This window comes from Furipterus horrens, unplaced genomic scaffold, assembly GCF_987537825.1.
Source record: "Furipterus horrens unplaced genomic scaffold, mFurHor1.1.pri manual_scaffold_8, whole genome shotgun sequence".
In the NCBI taxonomy this organism is placed as follows: domain Eukaryota; kingdom Metazoa; phylum Chordata; class Mammalia; order Chiroptera; family Furipteridae; genus Furipterus; species Furipterus horrens.
Window position 1 is genome coordinate 40,012,337 of NW_028327178.1, and position 21,294 is coordinate 40,033,630.

The following is a 21,294-nucleotide window of genomic DNA, read 5'->3' on the forward strand; positions in this document are numbered from 1 at the left end:
AAATAGTAATAAAATGTAGACTATGCTGAATAATGATCTTTTTTTTTTAAAAAAGTTCCTTCAGAGGAAGAAAATATCTGGGAAGGTCACCTAAACCTACCTGAAACCATAACAAGAATGCCATACTATGGGTCACTTGCACATATTTTAAATTAAAGAAAAATATAACATTACATGAAATAACACTAGAAATGATGGGTCACTATCTTCCACAGAATTAACATTGTTTTACCGCTATTTACCTGAATATTGATAAGTTAGGTAAAAAAAAAAAAAAAGATGATGATATTGCAGAATATCTTGTGGATAAACAAACAATATCTAATTCTTCCAACCCTGAACCAAAAGTCCTTAATCCTCAAAAAAGAAAGAAATGTTAAGCATTTCTATCGTTTGCTCATGCAGATACTACACCTCTCCGTATTTGCTTCCTCAGTTGAAGAACTCATGTAGTAATAACATTCTATGACTCTCCTCACTCTTTCTGTCTTCTCTGTCCTTCACAAAAAAAATATACATAAAAAGCCTCTCTCTCAATGGGAAGAAAATGAAGGAAGAAGAAAATGACACGTAATCCAACATCCCTCTAATTTTTTTACCGACTACAATAAAACTATAGATAAGGTTATGTTCTTTAATAAATAAAGACAAACATTTCAGTAATTAATGAAGGGTTACTGATGGCAAAGAGTAATTTAAAAACCTAAATGTTCACACAATCCTCAACTCCTGACCACTTCTCTATTTCAAAGTAAATATCATCTCCTAAAAGAATATGGGCAAAGAAAGGTATATGTATCAATAAATAAATCCTATCACTTCATTCAAATTAATAATAGACCTTCTTGCTTGTATTAATTACACCTGTCAGTCAAATTAAATATATTTATGTATTATAGCACACATAATGTTTGAGAGTAGATGCATGGACACACAGGGGAGAAAATAGACATACTGTCATTTGAGAGTCTCTTAGCTACTTTTTATATGTAGCACTCAGCATGTTTAGAGTTTATAAGAAAAGAAAACCATTTACACACCCAAGATATGGTCCAGATCATCAAATTTTTCTATATTCAACAGTCTTGATTTACAGTCTCAGAATTTTAAAAGTTAAATAAAGGTATCATAATGTTCTACAGGGAAAATATGAGTTATTCACATATTCAGTGAAATTTAGTACATGTCTTTGTGGGAATAAATAGGTAAGAAATGCCTGTGAAGTTATCTTAGCACTCATCTGAAAATATATCACATCATGTGGTTCACTAATATTTTATTGTTACTTTTCACATTCAATTTATATTAGAGAAAATTTTATAAATAACACTACATAAATTTATAATATTGTTATGAATGCCTCCAAAATAGCTATCAATTGGTTTATGCCAGCTCTGCAGAGAATACTAATTTATTTTCATGTCTGTGAGAGAGCTCTAAAAACTTAATAAAAATGCAAATCCTACAGAAAGTACTTAAGTAATGTGCTAATTAATGCCACTAATCCAAAGAAATTTAGTTTTCACTTTTAACAACAGGAATGCTTTCTGCTCTTCATTTAAATCTGAAATCTTACCTGTATTATAAAAAAGAAAAGATAATAAGGCAAAACTCTAGAAAAACCAATTCTATAAAATCAAACATTGGAATACATAAACAGCACTGTCCTTCGTTAAGATTTCTTTAAATAAAAATTTAAAAAACATATTGTAATTGCATTCTAAACTGCTCCAAACTTTACAAAGCATGACCAAAGTACTCAGTGTTTCATCACAAAAACATGTTCTTTTCCACAATTCTGAAGGAAAACAAATGCTTTTAACTTTTTGCTCTTAATGTCTTTATTTCAGTTACTGTCATATTATGAGGAAACACCAAGATCAGCTTTAAATCTGGAATCTCTATTGATCTGCACCTTTGAAATCTAGATTTCAAAGTACATTCTTCAAACACATCAGCCATTTAGACATATTTTTGATGATCAAGAAAATAATTTTCTTCTAGAAAAGCACATCCAATAATTAAATCTCTTACTATGTTATTGACTGTGCTGTTGACTTATTGTTGAAAATTATTATTAACTAAATGCAAAACTAGGAAATAGAAGGCTACTTAAATTCCATATGCACATTCAAATCTTGGAAACTTTTCCACATTACTAATCAGAATAAATTAAAACAATTTTAAGTAAATATTTGTACTTGTATTGTTATACTCACAATGACATAAATAATTTACTGTAGAAAAAAATATATACATTCTAAGGAAAGAAAAAACTCAAAAATAGCTAAGAATTATACTAACTAAAGTGCCATCAATTGTAATTAGAATTGACTATATACATCAAGTTTAACAGATAAGCCAACTATACTAAAGTATAACTGTGATATGAAACAAAAATCACAAATAACACATTCAAATGTTGCAATTCAAGGTAACAGAATCATTAAGTCATATAAATTATAAAATGCTTATAAGAAAGGGGAAATTTTTAGCTAGCATTTTTGTAATCATATTTAATATTTTATTCAAAAAATGCTAAGTCATGAGGTTCTGGAAATAACAATATACCATAATAGGTTTTCTCAAATAAGTATTAGGGCCAAAGACTTTTGTTTTAAATTCTGAATATACCAAAAATGGTTCCATCTGTTTTGTGACATCACTCGCTGATACAAGGAAAGAAAAGTGAATTTTAAGAATAAGAAATCTGATACGAAAAACTGAAAACAACCCAACCCGCAATTACAAATGATATATAAGTTGTGTCATTTTCTGATACCCCTCATAGGCTAATTAAAATCACACTCTATCTAGCAACCTACAGTTCCAACTACATAAAATGCCTTAAGGAAAGAGCAATAAAGAAAACTTGCCACTTTAATTGAAGCACCACTTTGTTGTAAAATAAAAGTGGTTTTTTCCCCCTTTTTTTTAATGTCACCTGACACCAATTATCTGTCTGGAGGTGTCACTGTTATAAATGTTTAGGGGAATTCTCAAGAATTAAAGAAACAGAAGTAGTATATTTTCTCCTCTGTTTATAGGCTTAGCATTATTAAATATAGTATACCTATTTCCAATAAAAAGAAAATAATTCAAAATATTTAAAAGTTACTCATTTCTTAAACTCTTAAATTTTCAGTTTATCTTAAACTTTGATTTAACATTTAATCTAAATTCCCCCAATAAAATATTTTTGTCCATTCTAATCTGAAGTAATTGCTCTGTTTAAACTCCTAACAGTTTCTGTAGTGAATTTATTTTGTTATTTAACCATATATGCTTTAGTGATATCTAACACTGTCCTGACTGTCAAATTAATAATAATATTTACTGAGTACCTCCTATAGTCAAGGCATTGTGGAGAGCATACTTTAACAGAAAGGAACATAAAAATGTACATTCTAAGGGACAGCACAAAGCAGATTATAAGTGCAATAAAATAAGAACATAGAGCAAGGAAGTATAGGACAAACAGAAAATAATTTCAGTGATGAGATCAAGGAGTTCTGGAAGAAAGATGGTTAATATAAAAAAGATAGATAAGGGCATCCTCACCATAATAAATAAATAAATAAATAAATAAATAAATAAATAAATAAATAAAACAAATAAAATGCTTAAGTAAATGAAGAAAGAAAGCAGATAATTTTAAGAAAGAGTAGAGTAATGTAGCTGGAGGTCAAGGTGGGCATAGAACTTTTATTTAGTGAGAGATAGTGAGAAAGACTTAAGATGCACTGGAAATGGATTTGAATGTCAAGTCAAGGTATACAGATTTTATTCTACGTACAATAGAAAGAAACTAAAGATTTGGGAACAGAAGAGGGGAGCCATTAGATATACATTTTTAGAATGGTAATTTGGTAGTTACATGAAAGTTATGTAAGAGATAAAACTGAAATCAGGGAGAAAAATTAGAAAGATACTGTAATAGTCTAGGTAAAAAATGATCAATACTTAATTAGGTCAGCAACAATGGAAAGAGGAGTGGAATGGATCAGAAAGACCTGTAGAATAAATAACTTTAGAATTAATTGGAAGTTCAGAATTTGTGAGAGAGTAGTCAAAGTACCTGTAATCAAAGATGCAGCACAGAGACTGACATATTAATACATTCTCAGTTAAATGATTCACTGTCCATGTTACAGTCTTGCCTCACATACAGACCATAATACAGAAAACATAATACAAAGTGGTTAAAGAGCTATTAGTCAAAAGTCAGACAGGCCTTGCTCAGGTTCTAGTTGCTCTACTAGTCAGTGCATAATCTTGAATAACTTAATTCATCACTTCATAAGCCTTATATTTATCCTCTATAAAATAAGGATATTAACACCTGCCTCAAAAGGCTGTTCAAAGAATTAAAAATGAGCCCTGGCTGGCGTGGCTGACTGGACTGAACACTGGCCCACAAACTGAAAGGCCACAGGTTCAGTTCCCAGTCAGCACATGCCTGGGTTGCGGGCCAGATCCCCAGGAGGTGGCATGGGAGAGGCAACTGATCAATGTATCATCTCTTGCACACCTAATGTTTCTCTCTTTCGCCCTCCATTCCCCTCTCTTTCTAAAAATAAATAAATAAAATCTTGTAAAATTTTTAAATGAGATAATGCATGACATTTGGTGGTATCATCATGATTATCTTCTATGGGAAAAGCGGGGAACATGCAATACTATTTTGTCTCCTTCAGAGCGCCAAAAGATAAAGTGCTTGAATATTTGTAATTTGAAAAAAAATAAATCAAGAGATAATCTAAAATACAGTAATTTATTTCATCCTACATTATAGATCCCTTGTTATGGATGCCAACAAGCAATAGCAATAAAATCCTTTTGTTCTCTCTCTCGAGTTGATCCTAAAAATAAATTATTTAAAATACTAAAATAAGCCAAAATTATTTTATCAGTATCAGAAAAAGAGAACTAGCAACAGAAAAATATTTTTAAATTGCACATAAAACGGTGAAAGGTGACATCTTTACCTGGGATTTCCTCTTAGTGCAGCATGATGTAGAGCATTAAATCCATTATTGTTTGTGATGGTAACATCTGCTCCAGCTTCTAGAAGAACCGCCAGGATATCATCACGTTTCTTACTAATTGCATCATGAAGAGGGGTATCACCTTCAGAATCCTTTTTTTTAAGTTGAAAAAGGTTTCATTAGTTCTTTTTCAACCACTCATCACATGTAATTATTAATACTTAAAATGAACTACTTAAAGAAACAAAAACAGAGGCCATATCCAACAACCATCAATAAACCATACTGTGTGTTAAACTTAAGAAATGCAGGCAAGAAACAGCATTATAGTAAATAACTTTATACTCAATCTAGATATTAAACACAATAAATATGCTGTGGCTTTCCAAAGAAAAGGGAAAATAAAATCAAAGAAATTATCATAAATACCCTCAAAATAATTAAATAACAAAAGTAACTGAGGTGCAAAAGGGCCCCAAAAATTCATTAGTATAAAATGGCCTGCTGTACCATATTCACACCATTAATTGTTGTACCTGTAACTCCATACCAAACCAACACCAGTCTCAGGGTACCACAGCAATGAATTTTAAAAGTCAGTGGTTCTCAATTCTGGCTGAACTTTAGAATCTGCTAAGAAACTCATAAAATCCTGATGCCCAAAGCTGTTCTTCAGGCCAACTAACCGAGAATCTCTGGGGGTGGAACCCAGTCATCAGTAGGTTTTCATAGCTCCTCAGTTGAATATATTGTTGAATCATTACTCAAAATATTTTCAAAGGGCAGGAAAGACTCAAAGGGCAGTTAACTCAAAGTGAAAACAAATGTAAAAGAAAATCTGGCAGTCTCAGTCTACCTTTCTATCTTTTTTTAAAATATATTTTATTGATTATGCTATTAGTTGTCCCAATATTTTCCCCTTTGCCCCCGTTCACTCAGTACCCCCATTCCCTCCAACAATACAGCCCCCATAGCCCACGTCCACAGGCAGTGCATGTAAGTTCTTTGGCTTCTCCATTTCCTTTACTATTCTTAACAACACCTTGTCTATTTGGTACCTATTAATCCCTGTACTTCCCCCCTCTTTCCTCCTTCCCCCTCCCCGCTGATAACCCTCCATATGATCTCCATATCTATGATTCTGTTGCTGTTTGAGTTGTTTCCTTAGTTTGTTTTAGATTCAGTTGATGATAGTTTGTTGTCATTGTACTGTTCATAGTTTTGATCTTCTTTTTCTTAAATAATTCCCTTTAACATTTTATATAATTAGGGCTTGGTTATGATGAACACCTTTAGCTTTACCTTGTCTGGGATGCACTTTATCTGCCCTTCCATTCTAAATGATAGCTTTTCTGGATAAGAGTAATTTAGGTTGTAGGTCCTTGCTTTTCATCACTTTGAATACTTCTTGCTAGTCCCTTCTTGCTTGCAAAGTTTCTTTTGAGAAATCAGCTGATAGTTCAATGGGAATCCTTTGTAGGTAACTCTTTGCTTTACTCTTGCTCCTTTTAATGTTCTCCCTTTATCTTTAACCTTTGGCATTTTCATTATGATGTGTCTTGGTGTGGTGCTCTTAGGGTCCAACTTGTGTGAGATTCTCTCTGCTTCCTGGACTTGTATATCTATTTCCTTCACCAAAAAAAAGAAGTGTTCTTTCATTATTTTTTCAAGTAAGTTTTCAGTTTCTTACTCTTCCTTTTTTCCTTCTGGCACTCCTATGACTCAGATGTTGACACTTCTGGACATGTCCCAGAGTCTTCTTATTCTCTCCTTATTTTTTTTGAATTCTCATTTCTTCACTCTATACCATTGGACTGTTTATTTCTTTCTTATGTTCCAAATCATTGATTGAACCCCGATTCCTTACCTTCACTATTGGTTCCATGTGGATTTTTCTTTATTTCTCTTAGTGTAGCCTTCAGTTCTTCCCTTATGCACTTGCTGTACTCAATGAGTTCTCTGAGCAACCTTATCACCAGTGTTTTGAACTCTGCATATAACTGGTTGGCTATCACCATTTAACTTAGTTCTTTTTCTAGAGTTTTGATCTGTTCTTTCATTAGGGCCATATTTCTTTGTTTCCTCAATCTGGCAGCCTCCTTGTGTTTTTTTTTCTGTGTATTAGGTAGAGCTGCTTTGACTTCCTGTCTTGGTGCACCTGTTACATTGTAAGGGATGGAGCCCTACATATTCTTCAGTGTGGGGCAACCCATTTCACCACTTGTGACACTGTATGTGGGGGAGGGGTCAGAGAGTGAACAATGCCACTTGCTTGGCACTCACCCCTTTCCCAGTCACTTCAGCCACCTCTCATATGCAGCTGTTGCCCCGGTGGTGGTTCCCAGAGTGGGTAGGTTAGTGTACATTCTAGGACCATGGGAGCCCTCTAAACAGACTCTCCTGAGAGGTGGGCAGTTTCTTCCACTGCCCCAACCCCTACTGGTTCTCATAGCCAGAAGCCAGAAAGCTTCATTTTCCCAGCACTGGAACCCTGGGCTGTGTGGTCTGGCCCAGGGCTGGGATCACTCCCCAGGTGTCCCCCCTGCCTTTTATCTGCCAAACATGAATGTGGGACTGCCTCTTCCACCAGGCCGCAACCGCTGACTTGTCACTGCCTCTGACTTGTCACCACCCCCTTGTCACACTACACTGTGTCCTCTCCACCCCTCCTCCCCATCTTTGTCCCTCCTCCCCATCTAGATGGATATTTCTTCTTTCATTTCTTAGTTGTTGAACTTCCATACAGTTCAATTTTCTGGCAGTTCTGGTTGTTTTCTGTTGGTTAGTTGCAATCCTTCTTATGGTTTTGCAAGAAGGTGAGGCATGTCTACCTATACCTCCATCTTGGCCAGAAGTCTCAATCTACGTTTTTTCCAAGCTGATTAATTTCTTCATTAATCAACTGATTTAGCAATAAGTTGTTATTCATTACCAGTCATCTCCATAAATGGGTAATTTAGCCTTCATTCATTTCACAGTTTCATAAATACAATTTTCAGTAAAGCGACATATAGCCTAACCTATAGCATATATCATGGTTGCCAAGTCCAGCCTGTCCCTTATTTTTGTGAACAGTTTTATTTACACAGCCACACACATTCATTTATGTATTGTCTACAGCTACTTTCATACTACTATGGCAACATGGGATAATTAAAACAGAAATCACAGAGAAGCCAAAAATATTGCCTGACCTTTCACAGAAGTTTGCCAATCCCAGTCATATATTCATCCACCCATATAAGAAATTCCTAAAACAAATTCAGTCCAAGAATCCACCTTCTATCCTCCTATGGCTCTAAAAATTCATGATCTCCAACCTGAGATGGGCTCTTCACCTGGTTGGAATAAACTTCTACAGGCTCTCATATGTCCTGCCGTTTGGTCCCCACAGTAGCTATTTCAAACCATCATTCGAACTCTTCTCAATTACCCTTTCTATACTGACCACTCCCCACTCACTCTCAAGAAGTAATTTTGCCTCTCATTTCAGACAAAAGAAAGTCAACAGGAATAAATTTGCACTCCTTCAACAGATTAACACCTCTCAATGTCTCTCCTATCTTCTAATCCTACCATCTACTTACAAGCTGTCAGTTCTAAAATGGATGTATCTTGGAAATATTAGTAATAACCATCTAGCTTAACAGAATCTCTGAGTCTTTCAGTAATTCTCAAACCCTCAGTCCCATTATTCCTGTTCTATCTACTTCATTGTTCCTCTAAGACCAATCCAATTTAATTCATCTGATTGCTTAAACTTTGGTTGGGAATAATAATTTCTTAAGTGACCTTTGCTTCAAAAAATAGAACCTACTGTAATAAATAAACCCTAAAATGCTATAGATTTTCCAAAAGAGAAAATCTAAGACTAGACTAATGACTACTAATGATCAAGACACTTAAGTAAAAGACTACACAACTAAAATAATTTAGACAGCTATGAAGTAACTATTATGAAATACATCCTAGTACATTTTTTTAAGCTGCTGAAACCCAATGTCATAATCAACAAGTTAAATCAAATCAATTCAATTCAAAAACTAATATTTTTACAAGAAAATCCCTAACCTCACACCTCAATATAAAACCATTCTATGATACTTTACACTTCCTTAAAAAGGCTTTTTTCTAAGAAGGAAAAGCTGCCAGTTTTATTATAGTCTACACCTTTGGTATCACTTACTACAACTGATTGTATAAAAAAGCACTGCAACAAGGGAATGCTTATCATTGAAGCTAGTACTTCCTTTTAATAGGATCCTAGTAATAACTACACAGAATGTGTCTTTTTAAAGGTGTTACCTGAAGACTGGGATGACAGCCAAAGTCCAATAAAGTCTTCACAACTTGAAGATGACCTTTATTGACAGCAATATGAAGTGGTGTCTGTCGGCGTTTGTTGCGAGCATTCAAATCAGCACTGCCTCGATGTAGTACTTCTATAACAGCACCTTCATCTCCAAAAGCTGCATGATGAACAGCTCTATCTCCATCTTTGTCCTAAACATCAGCATTAAAATCTGAATTACTGATTATTTTAGAAAAGTAAAATAAAACTTGAAGCTATAATAATTCATCAACAACCAAATTGATGGGAGAAAACAAAGAATGGAGCTAACAAGATAACTAGAAATTCACTTGATTAGTGATTAACCCCCAAAATAAATGATGAATCCTGGATCAATACAAGGGTGGGCAAAAGTTTACAGCTGGGAGTATGGGAAACAACTGTACTCTTTGTATTACCACTATAAACCTACTTTTGCCTACCCATATATATTGTAACAGACATATATTGGACCAGCAGTCACATCGGAAGTACAGTATTCCCTCACTTATCACGGGTATTACATTCTAGGCCCCCCCGCAATAGGTGAAGATCCACAAAGTAGGAACCTTACATTTTAGTATTTATATATTTTGTAAGGCTTTATAAATCCTTCCCACACACTTACAAACCATTCCCAGTCTCTAATTAACCTTTTCCACACTTTTACAAACACTACTTATGTTCTTAAACATATTCTACATTCTTAAACCTACGTAACTTTAACAACATATGTATAAAGTACCGCGAAATCCCGCGATATAGCGAAAAACCCGCGGTAATAATTAAATGTAATATTTTTTAAAACCCCGCGATACAGTGAGGCCACAATAAGTGAACTGCAATATAGAGAGGGACTACTGTAGTTTGAGCCCTGGCTGGTGTGGTTCAGTGGATTGAGCTCCCGCCTGCAATCCAAAGGGTCACTGGTTCGATTTCCAGTCAGGACACATGCCTGGGTTGCAGGCCAGGTGCCAGTCGGGGGCACACGAGAGGCAACCACACACTGATGTTTCTTTCCCTCTCTTTCTCCCTCCCTTCCCCTCTCTCTAAAAGTTAAGTAGATAAAATCTTTTTTAAAAAGAAGTAGTTTGATTCTTCATTACCCTTAAATAATTTATGAGCCATGGCAGTAAGCCAATATTAGGAAAATGTTGACATATAATACGACTATACAAACTTTTTTCCACTTAAAAATTTTACAAAGACCTTTTCAGGACATAAAAATTACACTAAAATTAGTTGTGATTTAAAAAAAAAAGAAGAAAGAATTCTTTCAATTAGCTTTAAGGGGAGAAATATATCAACGTGTTAACACTGGTTAGCTCTAGTTGGTGAGCATATACTTTTTCTGTATACTCAAGAGAAAAAAAAGTTAAGTATCATTTTAAAAGATAAAAATGCAACACAAACCAGTATAATTTCATACATCAGAAATTCCAAAACTATTTCAGAGGAATCTAGTAAGTATGTCTCACCTTCTGTAACAGGCATATTTCTGAGATGAGAGGTAGACAAAGAAGCAATTGCTTAAATTTTTTTAAATGTAACAACTTTTTAAAGAGAAAAAATGTCTGTCCTGCCCAAGAAGATTACACACACACAACCCATACGGAAAAGAAGTCTCGTTACACTGCTAGATGCAGATGGAGAGGGGTATTATAAGGGTATTGTCTCTATTCCATAGTCAAATTTTAACACCAAGTAAGCAAGCTCTGAGTCTTTCTCCAGTTGTTCCCAAGACATGATCCTGGTCCCTGGTGGACAAACTTTTGCCAGTCATTTGAAAATCTATTACTTGGCATCATTTGAAGTACTTTTCAAAGTTAACACAGATAAGTGCTGTTGTGATAATACATTTAAAAGAAATAAACAGTTCATTCAACATAGTTGCTGAATTCAAAATAGTTTTTGGTCTTTGCCTATTTTCTCAAGCAGATATTAAAAGCAAAACTGCTCATGCAGGAGTTCACGGAGATCTGACAATCGTTCTTGAAAAGTTAGCAAACCACAACTCAGAAGTACTTCTACTTTACTGATAATCCAGCTAAACCAGGTTAGGAGTTTTTGTGACATGTCTACTTTGAGCATAAAGAAACTGGCAAACATCACATGAAAAATATAAGATTCAAAACATGTGCCTCTGAGCATCATTATATTTAAACACCTCAGGAAAAAAGATGTTTCTTACAAAAAATTGTTTTTATGCATGTACATCACTAATTTGTCTAGTAACATATTTCAATATTTCAGAATCTTAGATTTAAGATCTTACTCCAATCTGGATTTTCTATTATATATTTTAAGTCTAGCTATTGGTACTCCTTCCATTAGAAAGAAAATCAATCCACTAACACTCACTGAATAAAAACAGAAACTATGAATTGTATCATATATTTATGGTAGTTAGAAAACTGCTATTGAAACTTTTATGCAGGTGCCATCAACAATTTATGTAAAAAAAAAACTATAAAATTTAAAACTCTAATATATATATCAAAAGGAAATACAAATAAAAATTTAAAGAATTTGGAAAATACATACACATACTGGGAAACAATTAAATTTACTTCCAAGTTTCCTTTCTAGTTTAGAAAACTTCAGTTGTATAAAGATCTTAACTTAAAGATTTTGATGGCTTTCTTCTGAATTCATCTTAAGTATTCCAAATATAACTAAAACATATAGCTCGTTATCCTGTCTCTGATACTGGCACCAAGCAAGATCTTGAGGAACAATGGTATAGCTGACCTCCTAAGGTTACCTAGATGGATTTGTGAAGGGGCTTCAAATTAAATCCAAAACTGATTGTGGTTCTTTCTACCTCTTGGTCCTCTCAACCCTCCCAAACCTGCTCTTGTTCCAGTCTTTCCTACCTTAGCTGATAGAACCACAGACCATAAGCTTAACAGGAACAATATCTTTAGGTCTGCTTACCTACTTTCGTTTCCTTGAGCCCCTATATACAAGCACCAAATTCTATGGTTTTTACTCAAGTTATGCTCATATCTATTGTCTCTTCTCCAATTCTATCACTAATTCAGGCTTTCCTTCTCATTCACCTGACCTATTGCCGTAGCTCACCCTGCCGCCACTTTATGCCCATTCCAATCTACTCTTCACACAACAGACAAAATTCTCTGCATAATACACAAAGTTTATGTTTAAAACCCTTTGATGTAACTCTACTATATAAAGAACAAAACTTTTAAAAAATTTTTATTTTCAATTATAGTATACATTTAATATTATTTTGTATTAGTTTCAGGTGTACAGCATACTGATTAGACAATCATATACTTTATAAAGTGTTTCCCAGATATTTCCAGTACTCAGTTGGCACCATACAGTTATTACAATATCATTTACTATATTCCCTATGCTGTCCTTTATATCCCTGTGACTATTTTGCAACTATCAGTCTGTACATCTCAATCCCTTCACCTTTTTTCCTCAGTCCCCTGAACCCCATCGCCTCTTGCAAACATCAGTCTGTCTTTTGTATCTATGAGTCTGTTATCTATTTTCTTTATTTTGTTCTTTAGATTCCACATATAAGAGAAATCATGTTATTTGTCTTTCTGTGACTGCCTTATTTAACTTTCACTCATTTTTAGGGCCAAGTAATATTCCACTGTGTAAAGATACCACCACTTTTTTACTCACTTGTCTGTTTACAGACACTTGGGTTGCTTCCATAGTGTGGCTATTGTAAATAACGCTGCAATGAACATAGGGGTGCACATACCTTTTCAAATTAGTGTTTTGGGTTTCTTCAGATATATACCCAGAGGTGGGATCACTGGATCATAAGGTAGCTAGCTCCATTTTTTATTTTTTTTGAGGACCCTCCATTCTGTTTTCCATAGGGGCTACACCAATTTTCATTCCTCCCAACAGTGCATAAGGGCTCCCTTTTCTCTATATCCTTGCTAACACTTGTTGTTTGTTGATTTATTGACAATAACCAATCTGACACGTGTGAGGTGAAAGCTCATTGGGGTTTTAATTTGCATTTCTCTGATGATCAGAGAAGTTGAGCATCTTTTTACATGTTTATTGGTCATCTGTATGTTCTCTTTCGAAAAGTGTCTATCTGGGTCCTCTGTCCATTTTTAATGGCATGTACCTAATGATTTGGGATGTTCGGCATCTTTTAATGTACTTGTGGGCCATTTGTAATTTTATTTTATCTTTTAAATATACTTTATTGATTATGCTATTACAGTTATCCTAATTTTCCCCCCATGTCCCCCTCCACCCCCTCTAGCAATCTTCCCTTAGTTCATGTCTACGGGTTGTGCATATAAGTTCTTCAGCTTCTCCATTTCCTATACTGTTCTTGACATCACCCTATTTTGTACCTACTAATGATGCTTCTTAATCCCTGCACCTTTTCCTCCATTCTCTTCTTTCTCCCTCCCAACTGATAACTCTCCAAATGACCTCCCTGTTTATGATTCTGTACCTGTTCTGCTTGTTTGCTTATTTGAATTCAATTATTGATAGCTGTAAATTTATTGCCATTTTAGTGTTCATCGTTCTGATCTCTTGCTATTTCTTACAGGATTCCCTTTAGCATTTCATATCATAAGGGCTTGGTGATGATAAACCTCTAGCTTTACGTAATCTGAGAAGTACTTTATCTGCCCTTCCATGCTAAATGATAGCTTTGCTGGATAGAGTAATCTTGGTTGTAGGTCCTTGCTTTTCATCACTTGGAATCCTTCTTGCCTATAAAGTTTCTTTTGAGAAATCAGCTGATACCCTTATGGGTACTCCTTTGTAGGTAACTATGCTTTTCTCTTGCTGCTTTTAAGATTCTCTCATTATCTTTAACCTTTGGCATTTTAAGTATGATGTGTCTTGGTGTGGTCCTCTTTGTGTATAGCTTTTTTGGAACTCTCTGTGCTTCCTGGACTTGTATGTCTATTTCCTTAGCCAAATTAATAAAGTTTTCCTTCATTATTTTTTTCAAGTAAGTTTGCAATTTCTTGTTCTTCCTTTTCTCTTTCTGGCATCCCTATGATTGAGATGCTGGCATGTTTAAAGCTGTCCTAGAGGTTCCTAAGCCCCTCATTTTTTTCAATTCTTGTTTCTTCATTCTGTACTGGTTGACTGTTTATTTCTTCCTTATGTTCCAATTTGTTGATCTGAACCCCAGCTTCCTTCCCTTCACCTTTGGTTTCATGTGGATTTTTCTTCATTTCACTTAGTATAGCCTTCACTTCTTCCCTTATGCATTTGCCATACTCAATCATGTCTGTTATGTGTGTGAGCATTGTTATCACCAGTGTTTTGAACTCTGCACCTGTTAGCTTGGCTATCTCCTCATCACTTAGTTCTCCCTCTGAAGCCTTGATCTGCTCCCTCTTTTGGGCCATATGTCTTTGTCTCCTCAACTTGACAGCCTCCTGTGTTTGCCCCTGCGTCTTAGGTAGAGCTGTTGCACCTGTTACATTGTAAGGGGTGGAGCCTTAGGTATTAGGGAGGACCCATTTCACCACTATGTGGTGCTATATGTGGGGGAGGGGTCAGAGAGGGAACAATGCCACTTGCTCAGCACTTGCCCCTTTCCACCACTTCACCTGCTTTCCATATGCAACTGGCACCTCTCTAGCTATTGCCCTCATGATGGTTCCCAGAGTGGGTGGATTTGCGGACATTCTAGGACCACCACCCCAACTGCCACTTGTTTTCACAGTCAGAAGCAATAAGGCCTTATTTTCCCAGTGCTGGAACTGTCAGCTGCGTGGTCTGGGACTGGTATTGCTCCTCAGGTTCCCTCCTGGCTTTTATAATGTGTGGCAGCTCTTTCAACTGGCTGGCCACAGCCACTGCCTTGCTGCCACCACCACAGCTGCCACATTGCGTCCTCTCCACCCCAGCTCCATCCCTCCTATCTACCTGGATGAGTACTGCTTCTTTGTATCTTTGTTTGTTGGACTTCCATGCAGTTCAATTTTCTGATAGTTCTGGTCGGTTCCTGTTTTCAGGTAGATATAATCCTTCTTATAGTTGTGGAAGGAGGCAAAGCATGTCTACTTATGCCTCCATCTTGGCCAGAAGTTCAAATATGTTTCTACTTACTTATGTCTTCTTTGATTTCTTTCAGCAATAATTTATAATTTTCATTGTACAAGTTTTTCGTCTCCTTGGTTAAATTAATTCCTAAGAATTTTTTTTTTTTTTTGGTGCTATAGTAAATGGAATAGTTTTCTTAACATCTTCTACAGATCGTTCATTGATAGTGTACAGAACAGCAACTGACCTCTGTGAGCTGACTGTATCCTGCTACCTCGTTAAATTTCTTCTTTAGTTCTAAAAGGTTGTGTGTGTCTCTGTGTGTGTAATCTTTAGGGTTTTCAAGATGTAAAATTATATTATCTGCAGAGATAATTTCACTTCTTTCAAATGTGAATGTTTTTTATTACTTTTTTTTTTTTTTTTTTTTTTTAGCCTTATTGCTCTGGCTATAATTTGAATTAGCATACATCCCAAGGAACTATGTATAACAATTCCTAGGGCCATTTTGGAGGTTATTCTTCTGAGTCCTAAGTTGTTTTCAGAAAAGAATTTCCTTAAATTGACTAATCTTGAAGTCCACTTGTTCATTCTTTCACGGCTTTTCAGTTAAATAAAAATTTTCTACAACTCTGTTTTTATTACCTAGATAAGCAGAATCAGACAGAATTAGCATCTGTTTCTACTAACTTCCACCAGTTGGAAATAAGTGTTTAATAGGAATGCTCAGATACAAGTAATAACAACACGTTAAAAGTTCCCATAGTGTTGTATACTATAAATTGTATATTATTATTTCCCTAACTGAGTGTCCCAATCCTTTAAAGTTATTATCATAAATGAGAAAAATGGAGCTTATATAAACTTTTTGTCCAATACCAAATGGGTTTTTTGACTAAAATCTAGTATTGCTCCATACTATTAATCCTCTCCATTTAAAACAGTTTTCATTAACCTTAACTAATAAAACCACCCCAAATTTCCTGATAACTTTACTATATATTTGAAAACTTATTGTAAAGGACACACTTTTTCAAACTGGTCTTCCATTCACACCTCCACACTTTACCGTTATATTTCATCAATAGGAAAAAAAATACTGAGTTCCTGAAGGATCCAAAATTAGCTCACCTATATCAACATACTTAACGTTTCACAGTCCTTGGTGCCTTTACCTATACATTAAGAAGGAAACAGAATGTAGTCCTACTGTAATACATGGAGATAACCAAATTTCCAAAATAGCTCTTTGCATTTTCCACAATAGTAAAAAAGAAAATGTATCTTATCACATATTCAAAAGGTGTGACACAGACGAAATAATTTATCTGATAACAGCTTAAAACAATTGAAAAAACTGCAATAATCATTTATACTAGGGGTCGGCAAACTTTTCTGTGAAGGGACAGAAAGTAAATAATTTAGGTTTTACAGGCCATGTAGTTTCTTGTCACAATTATACAACTATTCAATTCTGCAGTTTTAGCACAAAAGCACCCATACTAAATAAATGAGTGTATTGTGTTCCAATAATATTATAGCACACAAATGGAGGTCTGGATTTGGCCTGTGAGCTACAGTTTGCAACCCCAGATTTCTACTATCTTGAGTCTACTTCCTCATGGAATTTTTAAAAATTACAGAGTGAGACAACTGGAGGAAAAAAACATATTATTTATACTCTTTATGTTTTTCAGCTAACCTCAAAACTTTTAATAAAATTAAGATTTTCTAAGATCCTAACAATTGTTTTTAGGGATATTAAAGGTGCAATAACTTTTTTTTTTAAGACCACTTATCTTTTAGAATCCACACTAAAATATTTACAGATGAAATGTGTATCTGCTTCAATATAATTCGGTGGAGGAGTGAGGGTAAGGGGTAGAGATAAGACAAACTGGCCATAAAAAATAATTGAACTGGGGTATTGATTACATAAGACATGTTATACTATTCGACTTCTATAAATGTATAAAATTTCCAGGAATAATAAAATTTTTAACAATTACAGATCACTTTATAAACAAGCTGGCAAGTGATGAATCACAAATTTAAGTGCATTTATAAAATTAACTATTTTCTCCATCTTTTAAACAAGGGTTTCTCAACTTTAGCACTATTGGCATTTATTGTGGGAGCTGTCCTGTGACCTGCAGGATGTTTAGTAGCATCCATACTTTCTACCCACTAGATTACAGAAGTACTCCTCCAACCCCCACAACAAATTGTGACAATCAAAAATGTCTCCATCCAGGGAAGGAATGGAGGTTGTTTTCCTAAAAGATGGCTAGAAGGGACCTTAGGCACACTGGAAAACCAGAGGGACTTGGAAAAAACAGGTGTGTACAGGTAAGGCTGAATGCCAGGTATGTGGCTCAGCTTCTGTGCCCTGACGGGCAGAGTGAAGGTCACCCTAAATGTTCCTTGTGTAAGTTCCAGCAAAGCAGAACTAAAGATCATAAGTGATCATTTGCTGCTCTTGTTGTGTTTATGCAAATGAACAGGATAAATTAAAAATGGACTTAATGCAGTCCCTTTAATGACAAGGAGGGTAGTCTTAGGGAGAAAAATCGTTATTGAAGGAAAATCACAATGATCAGTGGTAGACTATAAAGTAGTGCAGCTAACCGTCTTTAAAGTTTCTCTTCATTTAAAATCTGTCTTCCTTTGAAAGTTAAACTATGTCTGTGGTATCATCAAAGATGTTTAATTTACAGGCAAGAAGAATGTCAGACGCCTTGCAACTGGATGCCTTTCCAATAAGACAGTGTCACAGAATTAGAGACTCCTTCGTGGGTTATGTTACATAAATTAACATGTGTTTTCTGTTTTCAAAGGGCATAAGCCTATGATCTCATTACCTGAATGATTGTCTGTACATATAGGCCTCACTTAATCCTGTCTGCATTGCTGCCTCCTGAGACTCAATGGTTTGGCTGAACTAAGTGGCTGGGTTGGTAAAGAACGGGGTGGTCTGTGGGCTTCACTTTAAAACTGGTTTTTCTTTTCTATCCTAAGGGCTTGGACCAAAAGGGCCCAGAGGTCTGAGAGGGGGGGAAACCTAAAATATTTCCCTCAGCCCAAACTAAGTATAATGGGCAAAAGGGTTTTGAACAGGCGAGATGTGCCTCGCACACCTTCCTCCAAAGAAGCCCTTCTTTTCCCTAATGTGGGACATTGAAAAATTAATATCTGCCTTTTGTCATCTAGTGGTTATGGAGTGAATGATGTCTTTTAACCATGTTGCCAAATCTGTTGCCCCCAGAATACAAGGATGCCAGCCTGTTAAACCAAGCACGCCGTTGTCTGGGGACAGCCAACTGACCTGGAGTCAGCACAATCCTTCCCCATGTGGGAAGGCCACCCTCCCCTCCACACCCCCACTCTTATTAGGGATTTCTGGACTCAAGGGTAGGTAGGACAATGACCATGTCCAGCTTGAAGCAGCTAGAGGAGCTCAAGACCTTCGCCAATTTTCCTTTATAAGATTATAAAGGGTCTTAAGTCTGAGAGGGAGGGACTGTTATTTTTTATTGTTAAAATAATTAATTAATTGGTTTTAAAAAAAGAAGAAGAAGAATATATGAAAGGGTGAAGCGGGAGAGCTTGTATGTAAGACCCATGGGCATGGACTTGGGGGAGGATTACTGGCGGAGGGGGGTTGCTGAATGGAGGGGAGCAAAGGGGAAAAAATTGGAACTATTGTAACAATATAATCAATAAAATATACTTTAAAAAAAAGTCTCCAACTGAAAACCACTCTTTTAAGCAAACTATATTGCTGTTTATAATATATAATGTTACTTCTTATATTCGACAAAAATTAGACTGATGAATTTTTGTTTTAGTCTTAGGTGATAAATCGTGTTTATATTTTAACCTATCTGCCTATAATGGTTTTTAAAACAGAAAATGCACAGAATGGAAATCCAAATGAGGAAGTATGGTAGACATCCATCTCCCTGTTCTAGTAATAGACATAGTTTTCAAACTGAAAGATAAATTATTTACAAATACCTAGCCTATTGAGCCTCATTCCAACTCCAACATTACCATATTTATAGTATTAACTAACAATTTGATTTCTATTTGAGTTTAAGGCAAAAAGAAACCCACTCTTGAAAAACAGTGCCAACTTTGTTCCCCTATTCTGAACAGCCAACCTCTCATGTCGATAATAAATCTTTAGAAAAACAAAATTATTGCCTCCATGTTTCCAGGCTTAATATTTAAATTCTGAATAAGAAAGCATACTTTTTCAAAATTAGGCCAAAAAAAAAAAAAAAACTTGGTTTATCAGCCTCTTGCCTTATTAGCTATAATCAGAAGGGCTTTGATATTTTAGAAGTTGTTGCTATTATAGTTTCTAGATTCATTAAATAAAAAATGGAATATTCCACAGGGAAAACTAAAACATTAACAAAATTAAGTAACTGCCTGTCATTTACAAAATGCTAAACTTAAATTAAGTCTTTCTTACATTAGCAAAAAACCTTGTAACACACACTGGGTTCCTAAATTGACTACCAAGAATGATGTGGCTTAAAAATTACTACTGTAAAAACAAAATCAAATTATATAACCCCATTCATAAAGAAATCACAGTAATAAAACTATCATGTACCTTACAGACAGCTAATATGCTATTTTAAAATGTAAACTCTTCCTAAGGAAAAGAAAATAAATTCCAGCATCAAAGATGGCATACTTAACCCACAACACCAATAGCTCTTTAATAGCTGTCCAGCAACTTGAAATACATAAAATGAGAGGAAAAAAGCAAAAATAATGTAAGACTTCTCTTCTTAAATGTGTACCTTTAAAATTTTTTAATTAGTAAAAACAGAGTGGTACACCAAATTAGCCCTCAGAAATTCAAGTCCTTATTAAGATGGGAATTTCATTTGAATAAAATTGCAATATTCTGCCAAGTATAACTTTGATAGAATTTGAATTATTCCTAAATAATATTGCACTAGACTGAAAGAAATGTAATTCTACTATCTTTTTTAGAAGTGAGGTTATAGTTAATTACAAGAAAGGAAGTCATCTTTCACATGTCCCATACAGATTCTCAACTAAGATTCCAGTGATAATAAAAAATTTTTATTTTCCCTTAACAAGAATATACTCAAAATTAAATTAAGCATAAACAAACATATAGAGTGATAAACATGCACTGCAAAATCTTCAAGGATACACATTAAGGTCAAGAAACAACAAGACTAAACAAATTCTAATATATTGGTTCACTTATGAGGGAAAAAAAAACATATTAAAGCCCTCTGATTGTCAGTCAAGAAAAAACTTGACCCACATGATTTATATTCTCCTTTTCTCAACTTCCCAGAATAATTCTTGGGTGAACATAACTGGGCTTCCAAAAGCAGTTGGGACAATTGCCAAGAATATTGAGGGGTCACAAAAAAACAAGAAATGCTTCAAGTTGTTTTTGTCAAGTTTTTCTTTTTAACCAGAAGAGGTCAATATTAAATGTTAAGAATGAAAACAATCCATCTCATGATATAGAAGCACCATTTCTGGGACATTTTTACTTAAAATATTTTTCAAGCTTAATTACCTCTGCTTCAACATCCACATTTTGTTTCAAAAGTAACTTCAAAATGTCAACATGTCCATTCTGACTAGCAGCTTGCATAGCTGTGTGGCCAGCACATTGTCCATTTACCTAATTAAAACAAAAAAAAGAATGTCACAAATCAGAAAGAGCCTATATATAAAAATATATATATAGTGAAGGTTTAAATTTGGCACATTGTATGATTCTATGAAAATAATTTAGATTGGTGTTCCTTATACCCTAGAACCGATCACCAGACACTGTTTTCTCTAACCAAGAGAAGGAATACAGGCATTTTTTTAAATGAAATTTCCATTGTTCAAAGAGCTATAAAAGAACCGGTTAGCAATCTACAAAGTTAAAAAGGAAAG

At 34.8% G+C, this 21,294-nt stretch overlaps 1 protein-coding gene across 2 annotated transcripts in view; it reads right to left on the reverse strand.

The window, feature by feature from the left end:
• Positions 1–21,294, reverse strand: part of MIB1 (MIB E3 ubiquitin protein ligase 1) — a 147,086-nt gene that overhangs the window by 59,086 nt on the left and 66,706 nt on the right. For both annotated transcript variants that reach the window (XM_090285744.1, XM_090285743.1), the window contains exons 10-12: positions 20,924–21,031; positions 9,294–9,491; positions 4,989–5,140 (exon numbers count right to left, since the gene is read on the reverse strand). In XM_090285744.1, coding sequence (XP_090141870.1) covers positions 4,989–5,140; positions 9,294–9,491; positions 20,924–21,031 — 458 coding nt within the window. The remainder of the gene's footprint in view (positions 1–4,988; positions 5,141–9,293; positions 9,492–20,923; positions 21,032–21,294) is intronic.